The sequence below is a fragment of the Amblyomma mixtum genome, chromosome 10, assembly GCF_055824585.1.
Source record: "Amblyomma mixtum isolate Tamu chromosome 10, ASM5582458v1, whole genome shotgun sequence".
Classification (NCBI taxonomy): Eukaryota; Metazoa; Arthropoda; class Arachnida; order Ixodida; family Ixodidae; genus Amblyomma; species Amblyomma mixtum.
The window spans coordinates 5,204,582-5,227,588 of record NC_143021.1 but is presented as its reverse complement, the minus strand read 5'-3'; the positions used below and the strand labels follow the sequence as shown (position 1 = coordinate 5,227,588).

At 49.8% G+C, this 23,007-nt stretch overlaps 2 protein-coding genes across 2 annotated transcripts in view; both read left to right on the top strand.

Annotated features, from left to right (window-relative positions):
* The window catches only part of LOC149325026 (sodium-coupled monocarboxylate transporter 2-like), a 157,749-nt gene that overhangs the window by 84,305 nt on the left and 50,437 nt on the right, over positions 1 to 23,007 (top strand). The window contains exons 7-9 of the mRNA XM_089564168.1: positions 8,521 to 8,650; positions 9,591 to 9,679; positions 21,139 to 21,248. Coding sequence (XP_089420294.1) covers positions 8,521 to 8,650; positions 9,591 to 9,679; positions 21,139 to 21,248 — 329 coding nt within the window. The remainder of the gene's footprint in view (positions 1 to 8,520; positions 8,651 to 9,590; positions 9,680 to 21,138; positions 21,249 to 23,007) is intronic.
* Positions 13,894 to 15,333, top strand: LOC149325027 (uncharacterized). Its single transcript, XM_089563982.1, has one exon. The coding sequence runs from the start codon at positions 13,894 to 13,896 to the stop codon at positions 15,331 to 15,333; it is 1,440 nt and encodes a 479-aa protein (XP_089420108.1).

The window sequence follows — 23,007 nt, the reverse complement described above, 5'->3', positions numbered from 1 at the left end:
TAAGTCAAGCGGCCGCCACTGTCCCCAATTAAGCAGGTGGCAGTGTTCGTCCTGTGCGGCGGCGTCTTCTGCGCGCGGCCCGTTTCTTGAGCCCGCGTTGTCGTCGAGCCTCGGGGCTATCCCGGACGCCAGTCAGCTGCACCGCCGCCCACAGCTCCCTGTAAGGAGATAGCGCCACCCAGCGGCGTTCATGAGGAGAAGAAGACAAAGCACGAGGAGCGCGTGCGGAGGGGAACGCGGGGCAGGTCGAAGAGGATTACGTGGCAGAGAAGAGAAGAGCGCGGTGGGCAACGGACGTGGACGAGTTCTGCTGGCTCCCCGAGTTCCGGGCTTGGGCCTTAGCCACAGACGTCCGGGCCACCAGACCTGGACTTCCATCGTCGAGAGCCTCAACCACCAGGCCCAGGCGCTACTCTTCTCCGTCCATCCGTCAGCTGCTCCACACAGGCCGCCTCTGGCGCCTACGTGACCTTTTTCCGGGATACCAGACCTGGGAACCATGCCGGGAGCCCACAGACGCCGACGCTGCGGTAGCGTCGCATCAACATCGGAACGCCCAGAGACTCCCTGACTGCCCGACAACCTGGCCAGTCCTCCCCGCTCGTTGCTCGAATAAGACAAGTAGTGTGGCTTTCCTCTTTGACTTTCTTTTTTCCGCATTTGTCGTAAGCACTTTGTTCTGTTCCCCCGTGTGTTTTTCCCGTGTGTTGCTGCCCTGCTCTCTTGTTCCTTTCCTTTTTTTTCTCGCTCATATTGAAATTGGTTTCCTTTCCGATAAAAAGCCGCCTCGTTTATTGTTTGTACTTTTGTGTTTGTTTAAAATAAGACCTGCAATCTCACAGAGTCCTCACAAATTTGGCGTCCACGACAGGACGAGGTCGGTTTTAAATTCTTTCTTTCTTTTTTGTAGTTTGGTGTGATCTTTGCCTGTTGTTAAATTGCCCACTCTGCTTGGCCCTCGGGCTGCAGTATTTTGTAAATAAATACATAAATAAATTCTTTGCCTGGTGTGTTAATTTAGGCACAGTATGAGCGCGTCAGATTTGGTTGCTTTAGGCGAGCGCATGGGCTTGTGCGGCGCGGAGTTACGAGCGTGGGTGGAGGACGAGCTTCGTAAGGCACGGGAATAGAGAGCCGCTGAGCGTGAAGCTGCGAAGCAGAAATTGTAATTAGAGGCACGGAATTTAGAGACGGAGAAACAGAAATTGGAGTTAGAGGCGCGGAACTTGCAGCTAAAAATAACGCTCATGGAGGGTGGCGCAAATCCTCCAAGTGACCGTGGAGAGCGTAGCGTCTCACCGGCCAGCTCCATTAACCCGCACATCCTCATACCACAGTTCAATGAAGCGCGGGATGACCTCGATGCCTACTTAAAGAGGTTTGAGCATGTGGCCACGGGGCAGAGTTGGCCAAAAGAAAAGTGGGCAACGGCGTTGAGCTTGTGCCTTGGCGGCGAAGCACTTAGGGTCTTCGGTCGGCTCTCGCCTGAGGATTCCGTGGATTATGACAAAGCGAAGCTTGCCTTGCTTCAGAGGTTTAGGTTCACCGCGGAAGGATACCGAGAGAAGTTTCGCCAGAGCAAGCCCCAGGATGGAGAAACGGCCTCGCAATATGCTACCAGGTTGTTTAGCTTCTTTGACCGTTGGGTCGAGATGCGGGGAGAAGGCCGCACTTTTGAGGTGGTTCGCGAGATGGTCGTGAGCGAACAATTTCTGAACAACTGTCATTCTCGTTTAGCCCTTTTCTTACGTGAGCGGGAGGGCAAGACAGTTTCTAAGCTGGCGGAGGCTGCCGATCATTTTCTCGAGGCACAGCGGCAAAATAACTTGTTGTTCTTTAAAGAGGAGGGTGAGCACACGATAGTTAAAGCCAAGGACGAGGTTTCACGTTCACAATCCCGCCTTCGATGTTTTCTTTGCGAGAAGACTGGGCACAAGGCGTCGGATTGTCGGACAAAGCCGAAGCAATTGTATTGCACCTGGTGCCGCGAGGTAGGACATGATGCCCAGTCGTGCAAAGCTAAGAGGCCAGGAGACCGTGAGGAGTCCTCCTGTTGCATGACACCTCGATACTCACATCCCGATAACCCTGCAGAGGTAACGCGCGTAGAGGGCCAGTTGGGGGAGATGGTCTGTCCTTCCAACCCGGTGGAAACTGCTATGCCCGTGGCGCACGGTGAGGTGTTCGGCCAGCATGGTTCGGTATTACGGGATACGGGCAGCACCGGTATTGTTGTGCGTGAGTCTCTTGTACCGCCAGCGGCACTAACAGGGAAAAAGGCTACATTATTCTTGGCCAATGGGACCCGTGTAGAAGTTCCGGAAGCGGAGGTGGTGATTTCTTCTTCATACTTCTCGGGTAAGGCCATCGCGCGCTGCTTGTCTACACCCTTATACGACATTATAATAGGCAATGTCCCCGGGGCTAAACCTCCATTCCCGGTTGACCCGCCAGTTCTCACTGATCAGGCAGTTTCCCTTGCCATGACGGGTGCGGTCGATGTTCCTTCCCTTATGGTGACAGCAAAGGTTTCAGAGAGTAGTAAAAGCCCCACTCTGAACACACTCCACTTGTCACGGCCGGAGTTTCGCCTCAAACAGGAAGAAGACCCGACCTTAGAGGTGTGTCGCAGGAAGTTGGGGCAAATATTTCATGGCAAGGGACAGACCGCCCACTCCTTTGATACAGATGACGGGGTTCTTTTCCGGTCGTACCAAGTGTGTCCCGGCCAAGTCGTTGAGCAAGCGGTGGTACCGAGGGCCTACGCACACAAGTTCTTAAGTTGGCACATAAGAGTGCATTATCCGGCCATCATGGAATACGGCAAACAATAGCTAGGGTGCTCAGTGAGTTTTACTGGCCCGGTGTACAGGCTGACATTGAGAGTTATGTCAGATCGTGTGATATGTGTCAGCAGACTGTGTCGAAGGCAAGGGAGAACAGAGTGAATAACATCGTAGGACGGGAACATGTAAAATCATGGTGGAAACCGAGGTCGGTTTGGAGAAAACGGTTTCACAAAGGAAAACGGAAGTACTAGCCGAAAAAGTTCTCGCGACGGTGAAGTGGTTTGATGTGAACAATGGAATACGGAAGAATGTAGCCCACACCTGTTGTTGGAATTGTTTTTGTTTGTTCATGTTTGTTTCTGAGTGTCGGCTATCTACTTTTTATGCCTTCCGTGTTTCTTCGCCCTCTATGGACGCTTTACGTTGACTTTCCCTGTGCTCTCTGTGCTGTATGTGCGAAGGTCTGTGAACGCTTCGAACATTGACGACCGTCGTATTGTGTTTGGTGTGTAGTGTGCGCGCTGTGGTGCGGTGTTCTGTGTTGCGATCGTCGAACGCGTCTGGTGTCGCTCTCCTGAAGTTGAGTTCTTTCCTTTGGAAAAAACTTCCGAAGAGGGGGCCTTCTGTAAGGAGATAGCGCCACCCAGCGGCGTTCATGAGGAGAAGAAGACAAAGCACGAGGAGCGCGTGCGGAGGGGAACGCGGGGCAGGTCGAAGAGGATTACGTGGCAGAGAAGAGAAGAGCGCGGTGGGCGACGGACGTGGACGAGTTCTGCTGGCTCCCCGAGTTCCGGGCTTGGGCCTTAGCCACAGACGTCCGGGCCACCAGACCTGGACTTCCATCGTCGAGAGCCTCAACCACCAGGCCCAGGCGCTACTCTTCTCCGTCCATCCGTCAGCTGCTCCACACAGGCCGCCTCTGGCGCCTACGTGACCTTTTTCCGGGATACCAGACCTGGGAACCGTGCCGGGAGCCCACAGACGCCGACGCTGCGGTAGCGTCGCATCAACATCGGAACGCCCAGAGACTCCCTGACTGCCCGACAACCAGCCAGTCCTCCCCGCTCGTTGCTCGAATAAGACAAGTAGTGTGGCTTTCCTCTTTGACTTTCTTTTTTCCGCATTTGTCGTAAGCACTTTGTTCAGTTCCCCCGTGTGTTTTTCCCGTGTGTTGCTGCCCTGCTCTCTTGTTCCTTTCCTTTTTTTTCTCGCTCATATTGAAATTGGTTTCCTTTCCGATAAAAAGCCGCCTCGTTTATTGTTTGTACTTTTGTGTTTGTTTAAAATAAGACCTGCAATCTCACAGAGTCCTCACACTCCCATTCATCCGGACGCACCGGACTCCGCTTCGTTCGGCAGTGTTCTCTTCTCAAAAGAAAAGCGGTCGAACCTCCGAACGAAGCGTCCGAAACTTAATTGGGCCGCAAGTGGTGTTTTTGAAGCCGCGGTGAGCTGTCGGCGTAAGATGAAACGGCGGCTTGACCTTTTTATGCTCTTGGTTCTTTGTGCACTGGCACAAAGCTGTCCCGGCGAGGAACACGCGTCCTTCCCCAAAAGGGGACAATGGGAGGCTTGGGTGAGCCCGCTTCGCTGCTGGCTGCTGCCCGCTTTGCGCTCTGCTCGCAGCCCCCCCCCCCCCCCCGCCGGGGGCTCTCCGGGTTCTGCAGCGGCGACACCAAAGGCGACAGAAAGATGGGCGCTCCTAATGAGACCGCGCGCATCCCCATATCTCCCTGGGGCCCGGTCAACGACGAAGCCCCCTTCCTTAGCCGCGAAGAAAGCAGGGGGGAGGGGGGAATAAACACACATGGCGCATGCTAGCCCTCTACACGCCCCCCTCAAAATTCATCTAAGGGTTGCAGCACGCTTAGATGAATAAAAACAAACACAAAAAGAGGGCTAGTGGCTCACCTACAACGAACCCAAAAACGAAACTAAGCACGCACTTAAAAAGTAAAAACGTTTCATGCATGCTGTGGTCGTAGTACGGGTGTCCCGGTCCATTGGCTGTGCTTACAGTCAGTGCCACACACGTGCGTACGAGTTTCACACATTCACATACAGCGCCTTGACAGAAGTCCACGCTGTCGCGCCGCGTCCAGTTACACCTGCATGCACAGCCCCGTCCTGCCCGCGAATGAGCACACATACACACAGACACTTGCAACTGAAGCACTCGTATGAGGTCCGCAAGTGGCCGCGTGAGCCTCCTTGGTCGCACCGAGTGTCCCTGTGTGCATTCGAGCCGTGATGTGTTATCAACGAACACGGTTAACGGCTAACGGTCACTCAGCTCATGCGCCTGGTGCCGCCACGGGGCGAGAATTCAAAAGCTGCTGCCCCCCAGGATCGAAAACATCCTGGTCCGCGATGGGTCCGAATCCCCGCGCACGTGATGCCCCTGAGGGTCCGCTTTCTCCGGCGTGCCAGTACAAACCGCGCGAAGTGTAAGGAGCATAGCCCCTAGTCGGCCTAGTAACCATACCACTGCGGCCGGTTTTGCTGCACTTGCTTTGGCGTACTGCCGCACGGAACGTATTGCTCCACGCGCCGACTTTCGGCGTGAAAGCCACGCACCTGCCTCCTGGTACTATGCCTCGCTTGGAGCCATCTTTAATGCACGGGCAAACCTTAAAATTGCCGCTCCCTGATTGATCTACTCCTGCCGGTTTCGTGGCTTCGTCTGAGACGGCATGAGCTTCCTCGCAGTCACCTGACCCGAATTTGCCCTTCGGCCAGTCCCTACGCATCTCCCTGTCTTCACCTGACCTGATCAGACACCCATTGGGTGCGTTCGACAATTGCGCGGTACTTCCCCTGGTCGGCCCAGCAGGCCCACCTCCATTCTCTGCCTCCGAAGAAAGGCTCTTGCCATCAGTAACGCTCCTGGACACTTCCTGCCCTATGCCCGGCACAGTGTGCCGTTGCCACAGCGGTAGCCCTCCTCCTGGCGTTAGCTCGCCAACCTTCCGTCTTTCGTTGCTGGCCGTTTCATCTCGTTCTTTTGATATGTCGGAGGTCACAACCTCCGCCATCAAGCCTGCAACAATTTGACCGCTGTCCCGTTTGTTATCGGTCAATTTGGTCTCGCTTACCCCCAGATCATCAGAATTTGGCTCCTCCCCTTCGTTACGAGCCGCCCGCAGTGGCGGGAAATCTGTGATACCCTCGCGCCCCTCAGGAACCTCGTCCTTACTTCCTGCGCATTTTGCGGTCTTTTCGGAAAAAGAGGTGTTTCTGCCTACCGGCCGACTGCTTACAGCGTCCTGCCTGCTTCTTTCTTGGCCTGCGCTGGACAAGCATATCAATTTGCCCTCCAGCGCAGACGGCCTCACCTCTCGGGACTCGGAGCAGTTCTGTATGGCTAGTTGGCTAACTCTTCTAGACTCCCTGAGCTTAGCCACTTCGAGCCCTAGCTGCTCAAGCTTTGCTGTTACCACGTCCCAATGCTGAGGCAGCGCCTTTCCAGCATTTTGCTCTGCAATTTGCGCCTGCAGGTCCGCTAAGCGCGCCTTCCATAATTCCAATTGGTCCCTCACATTGAGTGTGGGTCGGCATAGATGGCCCTCCATACCGCTTCCGTACCCCTCGACTGTCCTAACGGCTCGAAACACACGAACAGGGACGTGAACAATGCGACGAAGGAAACTCACCGTTTCGATGCGTCGTTCCGCATGGCCAGCTCCTTGGGGTCGCGTCCACAGCCACTTTCCGCACGCTGCGATGAGCTGTCGCACGCCGCTTTACCGGTGCCCGTCGCCGTCACCTTGCTTTGAACCGCAGGTGATCGTCGAGTCTCTGCCTCGACGCGCTGCTTTCCTGACCGGAAGCCCTTACGCGCCGCCGGACTATCGCTGAGGTCCTTGCCGCTCACTTGCTCGCTCTTGCTCCTGAAGCTGTCCGCCTGCGATCAGCTGCCACTTGCCGTCGGTGTCCTCGACTGTCGCCGCTCCACTGGAGACGATGGCAGTTGACTTCCGATGACGGGACCTGGCTTCCTCGACCGCTGCAGCTACTCTCCGCCTGCGCCTCGTCCTCCCAAACCGCCGATGCTCGACTTGTTGATGCCTGGACGTCTCTACTCTCTTGCCTTCCCTTTCTCCTGTGCTCCCTTCTGATAGCAACAGGATCCTGTCGACTGCGCCAGTAAAGTTTCGCTCTTGCTTCCTTCTGATAGCAAAAGGCGAATAGGTTCTTTTTCTCTTCTTTCTTCTGCACCAGGGGTGCCCCGTCGGAGACGGCTTGTTATTACTTGAAGGCTGAAGGTCTATAGGAGATGATACTTGCAAACAACAGAGGACTTGCAGGGGATATAACTTGAAGCTTTATATACAATAGTTTACATATATATACAAGTTGAGCAGTGAGCACCACAACAACATGGAACTGGCTAACATTTAGGGTAGGTCCCTACTCGGCATAGCCGAAGATGCGTTACATCTATCTCCGTAGCCCAGAACCCGTTTTCCGGGCTCCGGGACCCAGTTTTAAAGACACATGGGCCCGGCCCACATTCGTCAGCATCCAATCGTGTCAAACCCTTAACACGATTGGTTTTTAGCCGCGTGGTCCGCCCTCCAACTTCCTTAAGGCACATAACTCTCTCTCAAATGTACATATTGTAAAAAGGGCACAATTTTCACTTAAAACATAGTACATTCCGAGAATTCACACACATACGGATTGGCTCCCTGGGTTACGTGCCCCGCCCCACACTTCCACCGTAGTAAACAAACTCTCTCCCCTATGGAAAGAAAAAGCAAAACACATAAGAACAACATGTCAAAACACAGCCACGGGTACGTTTGTCTCCCCAGTCCCCGTGACCTTGACGCTTCCCGGCACTAGGGCAATTGTCGGCCCCAACCCAGCTGCGACTGTCGCAAACATCGCCCGGGAGCGCAGATCCACTTTCCGATAAGAGTCGGATCACAATGGACTGCCGAAGCCACCAGTTGTCCTCCGGGGTCGGGGCGGCGACATAAGTCAAGGGGCCGCCACTGTCCCCAATTAAGCAGGTGGCAGTGTTCGTCCTGTGCGGCGGCGTCTTCTGCGCGCGGCCCGTTTCTTGAGCCCGCGTTGTCGTCGAGCCTCGGGGCTATCCCGGACGCCAGTCAGCTGCACCGCCGCCCACAGCTCCCATTCATCCGGACGCACCGGACTCCGCTTCGTTCGGCAGTGTTCTCTTCTCAAAAGAAAAGCGGTCGAACCTCCGAACGAAGCGTCCGAAGCTTAATTGGGCCGCAAGTGGTATTTGTGAAGCCGCGGTGAGCTGTCGGCGTAAGATGAAACGGCGGCTTGACCTTTTTATGCTCTTGGTTCTTTGTGCACTGGCACAAAGCGGTCCCGGCGAGGAACACGCGTCCTTCCCCAAAAGGGGACAATGGGAGGCTTGGGTGAGCCCGCTTCGCTGCTGGCTGCTGCCCGCTTTGCGCTCTGCTCGAAGCCCCCCCCCCCCCCCCCCCCCCGCCGGGGGCTCTCCGGGTTCTGCAGCGGCGACACCAAAGGCGACAGAAAGATGGGCGCTCCTAATGAGACCGCGCGCATCCCCATATCTCCCTGGGGCCCGCTCAACGACGAAGCCCCCTTCCTTAGCCGCGAAGAAAGCAGGGGGGAGGGGGGAATAAACACACATGGCGCATGCTAGCCCTCTACACCAAGGTTACGGGTAAATTATAGCCAGAGGGATAACCTGCCATCTGTACAGAGAAGATAATTTTTTCACTTACAGGACAGTTCTGATGGGGACCTTTCTGCTGGTCGTGGCCTATCTGGTGAACCTCGTCATGGCACTAGCCTTGATATTCTGGTTTAGAGGCTGCGATCCTCAGCTGTCCGGGGCGATACGCAGCCACGATCAGGCGAGTGTACTTCTTTCTCGGTAGATGGGGTAATTCTGATTTTTAATGCGAAAGCCTTTCTAGGCTGTGTCGGGGGGGCAGGAGCATGTCACCAAAACGTGTCCGCAGAAGTTCTCAGAAGAGATAGCATCAAACGGATGGTTGTGATCGATAAAGAATTGCGCGAGGATGATGCGCAAAAAAAATTTGTCACTTGGATGGTTAAGTAATTATTACAGCCAATAATTAGAGTCAAAATGCCGAAATTGAATGTCAAAATAGCGCGGACGGCAAGCAATAGTAGGGAATTGTACTAAGTGAGTGAAAAAATACAAGCTACAAATGGATTGAAACGTGTTTCGTGAATGAAATCCAAAGAAATTGATCAAAAACCCTTTATTGATCCGGAGTAATTAGTTAACGAATTAGAAGCAAAAGCAATAGAGGGTTGAATGGTTTGGACGGCTGTTTAGGAAGTGGACGTGAAATCAATTAGGGCGTCGAATTTAAAGAACGAAATGGGTAATCAATCATTGACCGATAAGGCAAATAATCGATAATTAAGCAATTGATTGATAATTATTAAACTGACCAAAAATTAATCACTTGATAATTAATCATTTGGTCATACTATTCAGTTGATCGATAATCTATAAACTATCAGTTGATCGATAATTGATCATCGTGGTTACCATGACGTCGCATGACGTCACTGTGACTCCAGGGGAGAACGCCCGCCGCGGTGTCCCGGTGATCAGCCGAGCGAACGTAGTCGCATGCAGACGAATGGTGACGAGTGCCAAGGAGGCGCCAATGCTTTCGCATTCCTCTAATGTGGCTAGCTGCAGTAATCTCTAAAGATTTTTTTTGTTCAGCAAGGACCAGAGCGCTGAAAAAAAACGAAACAAACATTAGCACTTCCATTGAAGCTTACCGAAAATTCTTCTGTTTCTAACCACAGATTCTGCCGTTCTACGTAAAGACCCGCTTGACGCAGTTGACTGGCTTCACTGGGATATTTCTGGCCGCTATAGTAAGCGCCGCCGCCAGGTGAGGGCTCATGATTTGCCACTCATGCCATGTAGAACAGCCAGCAAAACATAAAACGAGAAATTACTTCGAAAAGTTACTTGGAAAATTCCATAACATCTATGATCAGGGTAGCGTAGATATTTATCGACGTTAGCCCAATGCGCTTGGGCTGTTTTGGTCGCCGACTGGTTTTCTTTTTGTCGGCATGTATGTTCTCCAAGTTAAACGTTTCAGTTCAGCGTCAGCATGATTGCTTGAAGTGCGTGCTACACTTTTCGCCTCCCGGGGCGATATTTCATTGAGCAGTTGCAATGGATGAGTCACAGGAAAAAACAAAACGCCACGTGAGACACTGAAGTGTCAACCTGCTCACTGAGTGCTCGGCCGAGTAAGCGGCGGTGTTACCTTTCCTACGTGCCTTCGAAGGCGTTCATATTTCCGTAGCGTACCCTAACGTGATCGGTTTTGAGCACCGAATTAATGAACCGAACAGGCCCAGTGGGCTTGTTGAAAGAGATGAGAATTAGCTGTAGACATGGGGAATAAGTAATGGGAAACGTTACTTCTTTACTTGACCAGCGCTTCACTTAGTACTAGCGGCGGATGTAGCACGTCTCGTGAAAGGTTAAGTTCTATGTGGTACGTTGCTGATGAAAATTGCCAGAATGAGGACGATCCCCACGCTACGCTATGCTACAGACGGTTTCGCTCTTTGCGAACTGTTTGCAAACAAGCGCGGTTGCTCATTATAACAGGCAAGCGCCGACGTGATTCCACCAATTCCCAGAATCGTCAGCGCGGCATTTGAAACGCAGACACGGCTCTTTCTTCGGCGGTTATTATATACTTGAAAGTAGATCGTTGATTTGATGCAGCTTGAAAATGGAGCATGAAGACTTTACTGGGACTGAAATGCGTCTGAAAGCTCCCGCGTTACAAGCAAGAAGAAGATTGGATTAGATGGGGCATAGGTCCCAACTAATACCAAAGAGCATGTTGGTTGGTTGGTTTGTTTATGAGGTTTAACGTCCCAAAGCGACTAAGGCTATGAGAGACGCCGTAGTGGAGGGCTCCGGAAATTTCGACCACCTGGGGTTCTTTAACGTGCACTGACATCGCACGGTACACGGGCCTCGAATTTCTCCTCCAAAGAAATTCAGCCGCCGCGGCCGGGATCGAACCCGCGTCTTTCAGGCCAGCAGCAGGGCACCATAGCCACTGAGCCACCGCGGCGGCTCCAAAGAGCATGTAGATGACTGCGTGTGGTGTCGTAGCCGGTGCCATTGGCTTGCAGGAAAGCTTCGGTCGGACATCGACAGTCATGTCTTAGAAGATCAACTTTAGCAAGGCGACAAAAGACGCTTGTTGCTGTTGCACTGCTCTGTTGCTTTAATGCGCTGAGTGGTGGCAAGGACGAAACGAGGCGACGATTGGATGTGGCATTGCCTTGTTTCGACCTTGTCGCGACTCAGCGCATTCAACCAGCAGAGCAAGGTGGTCATCAATATTTTCAGTCATCCTAATGATTACCAGCTTAGCTATTTCCAATGCAGGACAAAGGCCTCTCTTATGGAGAAGCAGTTATAGTCCTCAGGCCAAAGTCCCACCAACCGATCGCCGCAAATTTGCTAACCTCAGCCCCTGACCTACTGGCCCTTGTGGAATAAGACAAGGCTTCTAACCACTCGGTACTGAATAATGCGCTACCTCTCCCTTTACCAATGTCAGCCACAATGTGCTGCTTCCAAACTTTCTTTTAACCCACGCCGTTGAAATCGTCTTAATAAGCTCTGTATTAAGGGCAACGGAGTGTCTAGCGTTCCGTCCAGACGGAACATTTGGTGCTGCTGCAGTTCCGTCCAGACGGAATATTTACTGCAGCTATAGTTCCGTCCATACAATAGACAGTTTGCTTTGCGGTCTTCACGTTGCTTGCGGACGTGGCGTTGCCAAGATGGCGGCGCTCTGCCCGCCCGCTTCACAACGATAAAAGCTTCGTCGCTAATCCCTCGACGTGGTTTCGTCCTGTAAACTGCTGTATTTGCCTTTAGTTGGTCCATTCTTGCTCTCGCATGAAGTTTTTGGTGAAAACGAGCGTTTGTTTTCCAGTTAGAAATCCGTTTCACCAGCTCCTAAGCCTGACGGAGAAGCGTTTGTGGTCGTCATAGCAACGTGTGCGAAACAAAATTAGTTTTGTTTATCTGTACTAGATGGCGCGGCACAACATGCTGGCGCATTTTTAGGTTCTATGGCAGATTCGCACCGTTTGCGTCTCGGACGTGTAGCTAGAACTGTACGAAGCGGCCCGAGCGTTCGCTACGTAGAGTACTCACGTTTACGTACGTGAAGGTTCTACGTACGTAAAACTAAAACTGTCTAATATCCGTACTGTCCAGATATACGCCTAGTGCATACCGTCATAAAGTGTTGCTGCACGATTTTATTGCTTTTATTTTGGTTCAGTCGACGATAGAAGCGCTAAGACGGACGCCTTTATGATGATGATGATGATCACGATGATGCGTTGCTCCTTGTCAGATTGAGTGGCCACCTAATGTAACGGGCAATAGCAAATTGTTTATAAATATATAAATAAAATAAAATGGGGAAGAAATGAGGCGCATCCAACATGAAGTTCCTAAAATCAGCGTGCGCACAGAGCTAGCGCTAACCTGCGCTGCGCCTGTAGGCAGCGCTAAAGCAGCTCCCGCCAAATTATCATCATCACCAAACCTCAGCAGTCAGTGCTGGTGGTTAGTAGCAGCGGTAGCACATGGTAGCAGTCTCAGCAAACCACGTGGCTGATGTTGACACGCCAGCTAGATCGCCAGCCACGTGCTCGCACCAGTTGCGCCATGAAGGTTGGCGAAAAGTTTTCGACGTTCGAGGAATTAGAGGAAGCCGTGAAAGCGTACAGCGATGAAAACTACGTACAGTATTACAAGCGGGAGTCACGGACGGTTGAAGCGGCGAAGCGGAAGGGAATCAAGCGGTACATCAGTGAGAAGACACTTATTTATCAAGTTCACTACCACTGCATAAAGGGCGGCCGGACCTTCAAAACGCGAAGCAGGGGTGAAAGAGAAACAAAGTAAGTGCCGCTTTCACCATCTACCGCATTACCAGCTGAATGTATATGAAACTATTTCATTTTTGCTTTACCAAAGGACGTTTGTGGATGGTTGCCCGGCCTATTTCAAGTGCTGCGTGTCAGCGGATGGAGAACACTTAGAGGTTATGTCCGGCCACACGGAGCACAACCATCCCGTATCACAGGTACGCACCCAAACAAATTGATAAATTTTGCAGCTTTCATGCTGTCTGCATTACGTTGGGGCGAAGTTGCGGACAGCAGTGCGAATTTGTAATTCATTGGAAACCTCGAAACCGTGAAAAGAATCTCCTCATGCTCTGTAGTGTTCATATTATAATGAATCAAAATGGTACCTTTACTCTTTAGGCCATATATGAACAACTTCCTAAGCAACGAGCGCTACCGGAAGCAGTAAAGGGTGAGGTCCGGCAGCTGATGCAGCTGAAGGCAAATAAGAAGTTTCTCAAGCAGAAAATTCAGCAGGACACAGGCAAAGTCGTCTTGCTGAAGGATCTCAGCAACCTGGCCAGCTCTTCGAAGCCGGCAACGAGAAATGACCTTGAGCAGACTGTGCACCTCCTTCAAATGGATTATGGTATGTTCCATGTGCATTGCACACCATCAGTTGTAACTCAATACGTTTGTTGAATTGCATGGAGAACACAATGGAAGTTGTAGAATATCTTCATTCTCACATTTGTTTCATTCCTTATTTTAACTGCATGCAGGTTCTGACTGCCATGTCCTGGTGGAAGACAATAACTTCCAAGGTCTCCTTATTTCCACCCCTTCAATGCGGAATACAATGGCTGCATATCCAGAGTTTTTAGGCATTGATGCCACATACAAGCTTTTAGATGTCAGGACACCAGTGTACGTCATTCACAATGAAGATTCTAATGGTGCTACAGAAGTAGTCTGTGTGGCCATTCTTGTGAGGGAAGATAAATGCAGCCTGAAGTGGCTCCTTGACAAGTTCAAGGATCTCAATCCCTCTTGGACAAAGACAAGATGTATCATGGCAGATAAGGATCTTCTAGAGCGAGATTTGCTCAAGAAGAGCTTTCCCCAGGCACATGTTTTAATTTGCGTGTTTCACACGCTAAAGACATTTAGGCGTGAAATCACCTGTGCAAAGATGACCATGTCAGCAGAACAACGTGACCATGCAATCAAGCTTTTTCAGAGGATGGTGTATGCAAAGTCTGACGAAGAGTTTACGAGACTTGAAGATCAATTGGACTCTACAGCACCAGCATCTGTACTGGAGTACTATAACAAAAATTGGCGGAGCATTAAGGATGAATGGCACAAAGGACCACAATTTTTAGCTGGGAGCTTTAACAACACAACAAACAACCGCCTCGAGAGCATTAATGCAAAACTAAAGAGTGTTGTCCCTCTGTACTGCTCTCTTGAGCAGTTTATTCCAGCACTCTTCAGTATTCTAACCACAATGCAGCAAGAGAGGGACCACATGGCTGCAGATTCGGTCTCTAAACGTTCCGCACGCTTGGAAGTGGAGGAGCATCTCCAGCAGTATCAGCTCACTCTGACGCCTTATGCTTTTCCGTTCGTTAAGCAGCAAGATGAGCAGTCAAAGAATGTTACTATCAAAGCTGACTGCCAAGATCAGTGGCAATGCCAGTCAAGCTCTGGTGAAACTGTAACTACATTGCACAGCTGCACTTGCTCATTTAGGCTTTCAATGATGCTGCCCTGTCGTCACATCCTTGCAGTAAGGAGAGCTGCAGGCCTTAGTCTTTATGAAGGAAACCTATGTAGTGAAAGATGGAGCAAAAAATATTACCACTGCAAACAACGATTGTTCACAAAAGAGGCACCAAACACTCCAACCATATCTGTCACACCAGTTGCGAAAAAGCCAAGGCCAATGACACAGCAGCAAAAGTACAAAGCTGTGTTTCCACTCTGCAAGTACTTGGCTGAGCTGGCATCAGAGGAATGCAATGATCGGTATTTGAAGCGTGTACAAGCTTTAAAGCTATTGATAAAGGAGTGGGAAGGGGAGCAGACTGATGGCCAAAACTACCATCAGCAGTACAACTTCACTGAAGCCGACTCAGCATCAGATTGTTTTCTGAGCTCCTCTCTCTGTCGAGAAGAACATCAAGAGAACAAAGCACCCGTAACCCTCTCAGAGCACCCTGATACAGTCAGTCCCATTGTTGAAGATGAATCAGCCCAAAGCCCAGTGAAAACTGCTAGTCAGCTACTGCTGGAAATGGTACCTGGCCATGTACCACTGTTCAATGAATTAGAGAAAGCGGCAGCAGTAATGCCTCCAAGCCCCGCGCTTACAGTTACGTCAGCTGATAGTACTGAGGCAGCGAGAGCTGCAGAGCTTAGTACAATCCAAATGCCAAAAAAGATTAAACCTCGCGGTCGGCCAGCAGGGTGTGCAGTCACTGTTATTGGACTGCCTAAAAGGAAGAAAGTTCCTAAAGCCTTCTCCGATCTCAGTAAAGCTGAGAAACAAAAGAAAATTCTTGGTTGGCTGGTTGGGGACAGAAACGCCAGACTTGCCTTGGAAAAAGAAGTTTGCCTGGGTGAGTGAACTTAAACGTCCTATTCCAATCTTTCCAGCTCTTTTGTGGAAAGGGGCTAGGTGTACATACACTGTGCAATATGGTTACATTATACGTGGCTGAGCATAGCTATACATCTTTGCATACTTATATGCAAATTTTGTAGAAACATTGCCTATTGGACACTAGGTGATTAAAACTTTGTAGTAATTGTTTTGGCTAAATACGAAGGGCGCTTTTTGAAAGTGGCCTTTAAACATGTGTACGGTGAACTCTGCACCTCCTGGAGTGCTAAGAATAGAAAAGTGCGTTTGGAGGCTTCATTACAGTGTGCTCATGGTCGCATGAATTTTGTCTTGCAGGGGAAGACAAAGTGGAAACCATCCCTTCAAGGCTCCCAGAGTCCATCATGGACAGCCAGCTCAACGTTGCTGCCGTGAAAAACTTTTTTACTGCCGATGGCTGGTGTGCTGTGCAACACGTGCTTGAAGTCAAGCGGAAGAACATGAAGTGGAAGTGTAATGCTTGCAAGGACCTGCTGAGTGAAGCATCATCAATTGTTTGCGAAGCGTGTCTCTGCCGGTACCACATGTGCTGCCAGAATGTTAAAGAAAGCGCTGTAGCAAAAGCAAAAGCCTGGTTCTGCAAAAACTGCGTATAAAACGCGAGGTCACCTAATGTGATGCCTTTTTGAAAATAAACAAGTGTTCGCAAAATGAATTTCCTTTTAATGCACTTCTGCCTTCAGCACATAATTGAACGTGCTGTTCATGGCTGCACCAATTGCACAATTTGAGCAAAAGGATCATAATGAATTCTACTTGGGTGATTTCTCTATAGTGGAATGAATAGTTGGGTCGGTTGGTATGTGTTCACTTTGGGTAGAAAACAGCGCGAACGGACGAACAAGACCGAGGAAACACGCAGACGAGCGCTCGTCTGTGTTTCCTGGACTCTGTCCTTCATCCGTTCGGGCTGTTTTCCACCCAAAACGGGTAATTTCTACCCATATAAAGCATTTCTTTGCCTTTGGAATAACAAGTTGACAAAGCTGTATCCAGATGTCCTCTCTACGCATGTTTACGGCACCAAATTATCTGTGCGCGTACTACGTTTTGTTGCACCCTCGAAGTATAACTTCCGTGCATGCATGCAGAATCGGGAAAATGACACTGTTAGAAAAAGAGGACAGAAACTCTTGGCGAACGGATGTGAAGCCTTATCGCTGTTTGTGCTGCAAGATGACGCAACGCGAAAAAGACTAGGACGTACACAAACAGTCAGCACGCATTATGCAAACGGACCAACAAACCCAAGCCAAAACTCGTTCTATTGCCGTTTCTCACTGACTGCTTGGAAAATAAAATGATGCAGCAGAATATCCTCTCACACATTAGGCGGAGCAGGATGGCCACTTTTTTAAACAGACATGCAAAAGTCTGCAAAAAACTGGGTTCCAAATCCCTAACACCAAATTTAATTCCGTCTGGACATAACTCTTGTGGCAGATAATATTGGACGGAACTCTATGGTGTCAGATACAGTTCCGTCTGGACGGAACCCCATCAGGATATGCAGTTCCGTCTGGACGGAACTCTAGCGCAAATTGTAGTTCCGTCTGGACGGAACTCTAGCGCAAATTGTAGTTCCGTCTGGACGGAACTCTAGCGTAAATTGTAGTTCCGTCTGGACGGAACTCTAGCCACAGCCTAAGGGCAAAGCCTTTAATCGCTCATTCTCCCGTCCGTCCATCCGGCGTTGCATCGAACGCCTGGGGAAACTCTTCGACGAGCGCAGCTGCGAAAAGGTGACGTCATCTTCGTCGACAGGTCGAGCCGTCGGTGCGGCGGCGTCGAGCGCTGCTCCGTCGTCAGTCGGTGTGCAGCAGCTGTAGTGGAGGAGGATGGCTCCCAAGCGGTGCAGCCGTAACAAACATAGGCAGTCATTGGCAGTCGAAGTAGCGCGGGAAAGGCTTTCAGCTAGCGCACTTTAGGCTGCCAAAGTGGCGCCATAGTTTTTTTCACCCTAGCCACGGCAATATCCGTGTCGATCTTATCTTTAATGCAGAGTGGAAATTCCGGCTAGTTGGTTGATGACTTACAAAGAACGACGGCAGGGAAAACTTTTACATGTTGAGCTGCCGTCGTTCCTTGTAATGATATGGTTACAACTGAAGCGCCAAGCTGCATGCAAAAGGCATGGCGCCAGAAACCAATAGCGTTGCATACTAACCAGCGAAGTTGCCTTGACTGGTTAGGGCAGGTGATTTGTCTTGAGCATTACAGCCCCCCCCCCCCCTTCCCGATGGCCTTCAGTAACCTGGTCTGTGGAATTCAATAAAGTTGGATCAAATCAAACTCATGTGTCTTTCCTAATGGAGCACATGCCACTTCAATGCACCATGGTTGTTCGTATAGAAGAAGAGTGAATATGCACCCGTTTTTCTTATTGGAGACAATAAAAGAAATGCGGTCAGGGCTGAAGAGGAACGGACGTCTGAAAATTGCGCCAGGCTCTTGTTTTTTTTTCTTTTTTTTTTAGCATGACCTTCTTGAGGACGATAGAGCTGTGCCCACCTCTTACAGAGCGGTTCAAAGGGCAGAACATGTGCAAGATGATCCTCATTTTTTACACGGCTGCTCTGCGCACGCGCCTCTTCTCCTCCATCTCGATTAGTTGAAAAAAAAAAAAACCAGCAGCTCCAACTTCGCATGCGCAGTTTATGTCAGTGAGAGGCACACGCGACAGGTGGCGGCAGCTGTCAAGCACACACTTGCCGCTTCGCAAGCGGAGCTGGCTCAAATCAGATCGCGCGTGCGCTTCTCACGTGCGCGTGTTTTAAACCCGTAGCAGATGAATTTTCACCACTCACCAGGAGGCGCCACTTGTAGAATAAGCGGAGCGCAGTGTCCGCTTTGACAAGAGAACAAATGCTGCGCCTGAGAGCAATAATGGATTTTGGAGATCTTCATGCCTCCGGGAATATTACAAGTGTTTTACAAGCACAGGTTTTTCGGGGCCGATACAAAGCCCCATACAGCTCATAGGTGTTCAGGAGTGCAAACTGCTGGGCTAGTTGGTTCATACTGCATATAAAGGGAACCAGCGAAAATAGACGCAAGACAAGAACTAAGAAGGCACACAACACCACAACGCTGGACTTGAAACTGATTTATTGCGATGAAGAATTGCTCAATTTTAAAGAATTTCGTGCCTGCGCACACACCCTACAGACAATACACTTCGCGCACCACATGGTGACATGGCTACTATAATGATAAAAACTTGCACTCTTTTTCGGTGATAATCACAGACGGCTCACTGACGCATTTCTGCTTATTCTTTCTGATCAGGAATGCCTCCAATAGCTCACGCTCAAGTTTAGATTCCCCCCCCCCCCCCCCGATAATGCTGGTAGTGTGAAAACTAGGAGAACATTTGCAGTCGTTTACATGCAAGGCTAAATTGCTGCCTGTGCCAGTGCCCATAGTTGTGCGATGTTGCCTCAGGCGCTCATTCAAGCATGCTCCGGTTTGGCCTATGTAGATTTTCCCGCATGACAATGGGATTGAATACACCACGCCCACTGCGCATGTGGTGAACATAGTCTGGTGTTTAGTCTTGCAAACACCAGTTCTGCGCAGGTGTGCAGAGGTTTGGGCGCACAAACCGGACAGCTTGCAAGGGGCAGAAAATGCCATAGTGACATCAAACTTCTGAGCCACTTTTTTTAGACCATGTGAAGTCTTGTGGAAGTAAGGCATGACTTCCAACTTTCTTGTTTTCACTTCTACTGGCCTGGCAGCCTTTGAAGATAACTTCAGTTTTTTCCCCAAAGATTCCGCAACCGCCAGCAAAACCGAGGGAGGAAACCCAGAACATTCTAGCCGTTCAACCTGCTCCGCCAGACTTTGCTGCATCACATGAGGGCAACTCTTCTTTAAGGCATTCAAAAAACACAAGTTTGCAATGCTGCGCTTCACTAACTTAGAATGAGCCGAATCATACGGCAACAGTGCCTTCTTAGACCTGGGCGCATATTTCCAGCACTCGTGTTGATTACGCATGAGATTCCTTCTGACAGTACCATTAGGTTCCTGGATTTAGAACTGACTTTTTTACCCAATCAACATGTGTGCTGGAAATATGCGCCCAGGTCTAAGAAGGCACTGTTACCGTATGATTCGGCCCATTCTAAGTTAATGAAGCGCAGTATTGCAAACTTGTGTTTTTTGAATGCCTTAAAGAAGAGTTGCCCAGATGTGATGCAGCAAAGTCTGGCGGAGCAGGTTGAACGCTAACAATGTTCTGGGTTTCCTCCCTCGGTTTTGCTGGCGGTGGCGAAATCCTTGGGGAAAAAACTGAAGTTATCTTCAAAGGCTGCCAGGCCAGTAGAAGTGAAAACAAGAAAGCTGGAAGTCATGCCTTACTTCCACAAGACTCCATGGTCTTTCCATGGTCTTTCCATGGTCTGAAAAAAGTGGCTCAGAAGTTTGATGTCACTATGGCATTTTCTGCTCCTTGCAAACTGTCCGGTTTGTGCGCCCAAACCTCTGCAGACCTGCGCAGAACTTGTGTTTGCAAGACCAAACACCAGACTATGTTCACCACATGCGCAGTGGGCGTGGTGTATTCAATCCCATTGTCATGCGGGAAAATCTACATAGGCCAAACCGGAGCATGCTTGAATGAGCGCCTGAGGCAATATCGCACAACTTTGGGCACTGGCACAGGCAGCAACCTAGCCTTGCATGTAAACGACTGCAAATGTTCTCCCAGTTTTCATACTACCAGCATTATCGGGCGGGGGAAATCTAAACGTGAGCGTGAGCTATTGGAGGCATTCCTGATCAGAAAGAATAAGCAGAAATGCGTCAGTGAGCCTTCTGTGATTATAACCGAAAAAGAGTGCAAGTTTATATCATTATAGTAGCCATGTCACCATGTGGTGCGCGAAGTGTATTGTCTGTAGGGTGTGTGCGCAGGCACAAAATTCTTTAAAATTGAGCAATTCTTCGTCGCAATAAATCAGTTGTAAGTCCAGCGTTGTGGTGTGTGCCTTCTTTGTTCTTCTCTTGCGTCTATTTTCGCTGGTTCCCTTTATAAGCTCATAGGTGAATATTTTAGAATTCAAAGTGTTCATATATTTGTACCAAAGGCGTCTCACTACCGGCCTCATAGCCTCAAAATCTTCTAAAAGTAAAGATTTCTGACCAATTGTTGGTGTACCAGCAGCATACCAGCAGTGAACAAGATGTTAACTGCTAGTATTCTTACTTGAAGAATTTTTGTGTCAGGTTTGTATGCTCTTTCATTTTGGCATAGGTTAAAATGTTAGTATATTCCATGTATGACTGAGTACTCAGTGAGCTCACTCACGCTAAAACATATGCTTGGAAGAGTTGGTATGCCCTTTTGAGATGAACAGTGCGTACTAAAACAGTGTCACAGGGAAGAGAAGCCAAGACGGGTTCTGGCTTTCAACTAAATGTTTATTCCCTGGAGCGAGGCAATAAGAAAGCGAGATCCCAAACAAAAGCACGAAAAACACGACGACAAATCTCACTTGCTAATACACAGAAACAGTCGTTCTTATGCCGATGACAACAGCTTCGTGAATTGTCTGCAGGTAAAAACCTTAATTCCTTTGCTGATATTGCCAAAAAGGAGCTCCTAACTTGTGAGCGCTTCGACAGTCAGCGCCCGTCTTTGTGTATCTTCCTTTTGTCCCCTAGTACGCTCTGTTCGTCACGAAACGAGCTTATTGAATCGCACCTGTAGCGCAACATGACAACCCACATGCAACCGACTAAATCCTCTGTTTTCTTTTCTAGCACCATATCGTCAATCATCAACTCGCAGGCTGCTGTGCTTTACGTCGACGTGCTCTCTCAGCACTTCAAAAGCTGGAACTGTAACGTCCGGTGGTCAACGCGAGGACTTGGTTTGTACACTCGTGATTTTTCCCTTTAAATTCATAGCTAAGAAGCCGTTGTAAGGCAAAAAAATAAAAACTGGTTACCCTTGATTTGGATTTATTTTTGCATGAGTGCTAATAATATACAACGACTACCGGCTACTGCCTATTTCATTTCAAACCTATCAGTAAAAAAAGAGGGAGTGGTTCAGCCTTCCACGCCGCATCGATGAGCACAAGGACGGCAACAAATTTCGCTGGCAAGTCTTTCAGCTTTGGGTTTCGGTACTGTGGGAGAAAATTAGTTGGATGTTTTCCTGTCTACAGAAAAGAGAATGCAGATCATGACTCTATACTGAACTCGTTTTGAACACAGCATTGACTAGGTTGTATCTCCGGCTGTACGCTTTCATTACCAGCTCCAGCTCTCGCCTTGCAAGCTTGGTTGCGGCAATTTACTTGTCTAGTAGGCTCCACATACTTTGCCTCACTAGAGCGCACCAAAAATGTACACGGACGGATAGAAGAACAATACAAAGTGCTGCCTCAGGATGGCACAATCATAACCTTTATATCAGGCGTTGTTGAGCGTGTTATGTTTGATAGACAGCTAATCAGCTGATAACCGCAGCTTGTGATGACCTCCTTCTTCACAGAGCTTAGATCGAGAAATTAACGATGCTTATATATACCAGCTCCTACATAAACTAGTTTAAGCGCTAGTTTCTACTCGAGCACACTAAAGCGCATAGTTTCTACGCCGGAAACCACGAAAGAGGATCAAATTTTATCGGATTAACAAGCATGCCCGCAAAGCAACCTGTTGGTCGCGATGTTCGGGCGCGAATAGAATATACATGCCTCCTCGTTCCTGCACGTCAGGAGAGCTTGACTTGCCAGAGTTTGTACGTATGGTGTTGGCTGAATGCTCAAAATAATCCGAAGGGGGTGGCGCTAGGCCTACGGGGCGACATATTAGAGAGAAATTGTTCCACTGTTTTAAGGCGAAAGCCTTTAATGGCCCATCGTTGTCCGCCCGCGAAAACTGTCACACTATAGCGCGCCACGTGGTTGGAGGTGCCCGCGCCGCTCCCTACTGCGCATGCGCTTTGGCGGCGCCACTGTGGCGCGGCGCTGACATTCCAGCCGACCTAAATCCCCTCAATAGACTAAATGTAACGACATCTCCACCCTCTTCCTCTTTTAACAACGCTCCTTGTCCAGGCTCTTTCTGGGCGCCGATGGTGGCGGCACCTAGGAGGGGGGAAGCTAGCTAGCCCTTTGGCGCGCAGTAGACCACGCGTGTGTTTTCTGCCTAGGCTTCGCTGGAAATGAGATGATGAGAAGGGAGATTGAGAAATTATTTACTCAAATAACTGCACTGAGCAGCGTTGCACTCCTTTATCAGAAACTTTTTGTACTGCGATCGATATGATTTCGGTGCATGCGGTGGAGGAGTACTGCGCGGCCGAGAATATCCTCAGAGTGTTGTTTCTCAACGCTCGCTCTTTGGAGCGCAGTGGATCGCGTATCCGAATGAATTGTTTGCATCTTCTTCCTTTGATTCAGCTTCAATAGGATCACGGCATGAATTAAAGAAACTGTAGGTATACCCAAACAACTGCCCCGACCCATGTTGCACTGCTTTATCGAAACTTTTTCTGCTGCGATCGCTTAGATTATGGTGCACACGGGGAAATGGCATGCGCGAGCGAGCTCACGGCACAGCAGTGATCATCCTCGGAGTGTTGTTTTTCGACCGGCGTCTTTTGCGCAATAATATTCG